The following is a 1,747-nucleotide window of genomic DNA, read 5'->3' on the forward strand; positions in this document are numbered from 1 at the left end:
GTCCATATAGTGTATGAAAGTGGTTGTCGTGGTCTAATGCGATGCCACAAGCTTGTAAACTGTTTACTGCTTTCCTTTTTTAATGACTGTTTCTTTTTTCCCCATCTAACGGTAGATTTATACACAAGCGTTTGCTTCATATCCCAGGCTAGTCATTAGAGGGTAATTACTACATGTTAGGCTGTGTCGTTGACTCATAGAGGACGAGCACCAAGAATGGGACGCCATAATCAATTAACGTGATCTACGAGACCTATGCTACCTTGTATGATATTTGCTGTATCTGTGTAAGTGGTGAAACGATCATTTAAAATCACCCCCCCCCCCCCCCCCCCCCCCCCACCTCAGACTCGGTTTTTAATGAACCCGGGGATTAAAAATGGTGTTCTTTACACATGTAATTATGGCTCCATTGATTCGTCAGCATCCAAGGGAACGGTATCTCATGAAATATATCCGCGCTGTGATAACTTGTCTCTATTGCAATCATGAGAGAAAATCATTAAACTTCCCTCTGGGGGGATGTGTGTGTGTGGGGGGGGGGGGGATGTATGTGTGTGTGTCCTGCAGGGGGGTGATCTGATGTTCTCCTTTGAGTGGAAGAACAGGGGGCTACTTTGTCTTTGTCTCTTTGAAGATGACTGATCTCTCTCTCTCTTTCTCTCTCTCTCTCTCTCTCACTCTCTCTTTCTCTCTCTCTCTCTCTCTCTCTCTCTCTCTCTCTCTCTCTCTCTCTCTCTCTCTGTTACCTAGGCCATAAGGACAGGGGGAAGATGAGACCTCCCATCCCTCTCCTGATCCTGTTGTATGTCGCCCTATGCCAGAGTGTGAAGGTGGTCTCAAAGAGAGGCTCAGGTACGTCTAACTTCCTCTGTTCACCTCCTGCTTCCTGTTCAGGGTGAGAGAGACATCTGTCTCTTATGATGATTAACTTCCTTTTGCTTGAGTTGAGATATGTGTGCTGTCTGTCTGTCTGTCTGGCTATCTCAAATGAAAGAGAGGGAACCTTGAGTTGTATAGGGCATCCCTCTTCCCTTTTCCCCAGATGAGCCATACTCCGTCAGTCCATATCTGATGCCAATTTAAATGTGAATTCGAAAAAGATTTCTGTCTAGAATGGTTGGAACGTAATTACATAGCTGAATTGAAACCTGACTGACATATTGAATGGCATACGCAGTAGCTAACCAGCAATCGCCGCTTGCAGAGAGAGAGTGACAGATACCAAACGATCCTATTTGTCTCTCTCCCCGAATCAGCAAGGGTTAACACGGAACTCATTTTGGCTCTAAACGGTGGCAAATTGAGCATCAATTGTGAAGGAATGCAAAAGGTCAAAAGGAAAATGGATGCGAGAAAATGTTGAAGGCGGAAACTTTGCTCATGACAGGAATAGACAGAGCTTCAGGTGATCTTGTTAAGACGGTTAATGGCAGGTAAACAGGCCCTGCGTCTCACAGTTAGCTGGAGGGGGTTCCATGGGGGCATGTCTATAGCCTAAAGCCAACTAGTCAGTTGATGGCAAACTGATCCATGGCTTACACCTATCCTGTGTTTACAGATCTGGGGAAGTGAATCGGTTACTGAGAATCATTCAGAGATGCATTAAGACAATGGGATGAATGGACAAGTTTATTAGAGAGCCACCTGCCTTATAGATTGTAGACAGTTTGAAACACCACTAGACCTATACTAGGCAAACGGTATTCAGGAATTCGTCGCCTGTGCTTCTGTGTATGTATACTGT

General features: G+C 45.1%; 1 protein-coding gene across 1 annotated transcript in view; it reads left to right on the forward strand.

The window, feature by feature from the left end:
• Nucleotides 1-773: 773 nt before the first annotated feature.
• il1rapl1a (interleukin 1 receptor accessory protein-like 1a) overlaps nucleotides 774-1,747 on the forward strand; it is a gene marked incomplete at both ends in the record, with an annotated part of 193,596 nt that continues 192,622 nt past the window's right edge. Inside the window, one exon of the mRNA XM_080535666.1 lies at nucleotides 774-855. Coding sequence (XP_080391792.1) covers nucleotides 774-855 — 82 coding nt within the window. The remainder of the gene's footprint in view (nucleotides 856-1,747) is intronic.

Source organism: Nansenia antarctica (assembly GCF_963989245.1).
Source record: "Nansenia antarctica genome assembly, chromosome: 7".
Lineage (NCBI taxonomy): Eukaryota > Metazoa > Chordata > Actinopteri > Argentiniformes > Microstomatidae > Nansenia > Nansenia antarctica.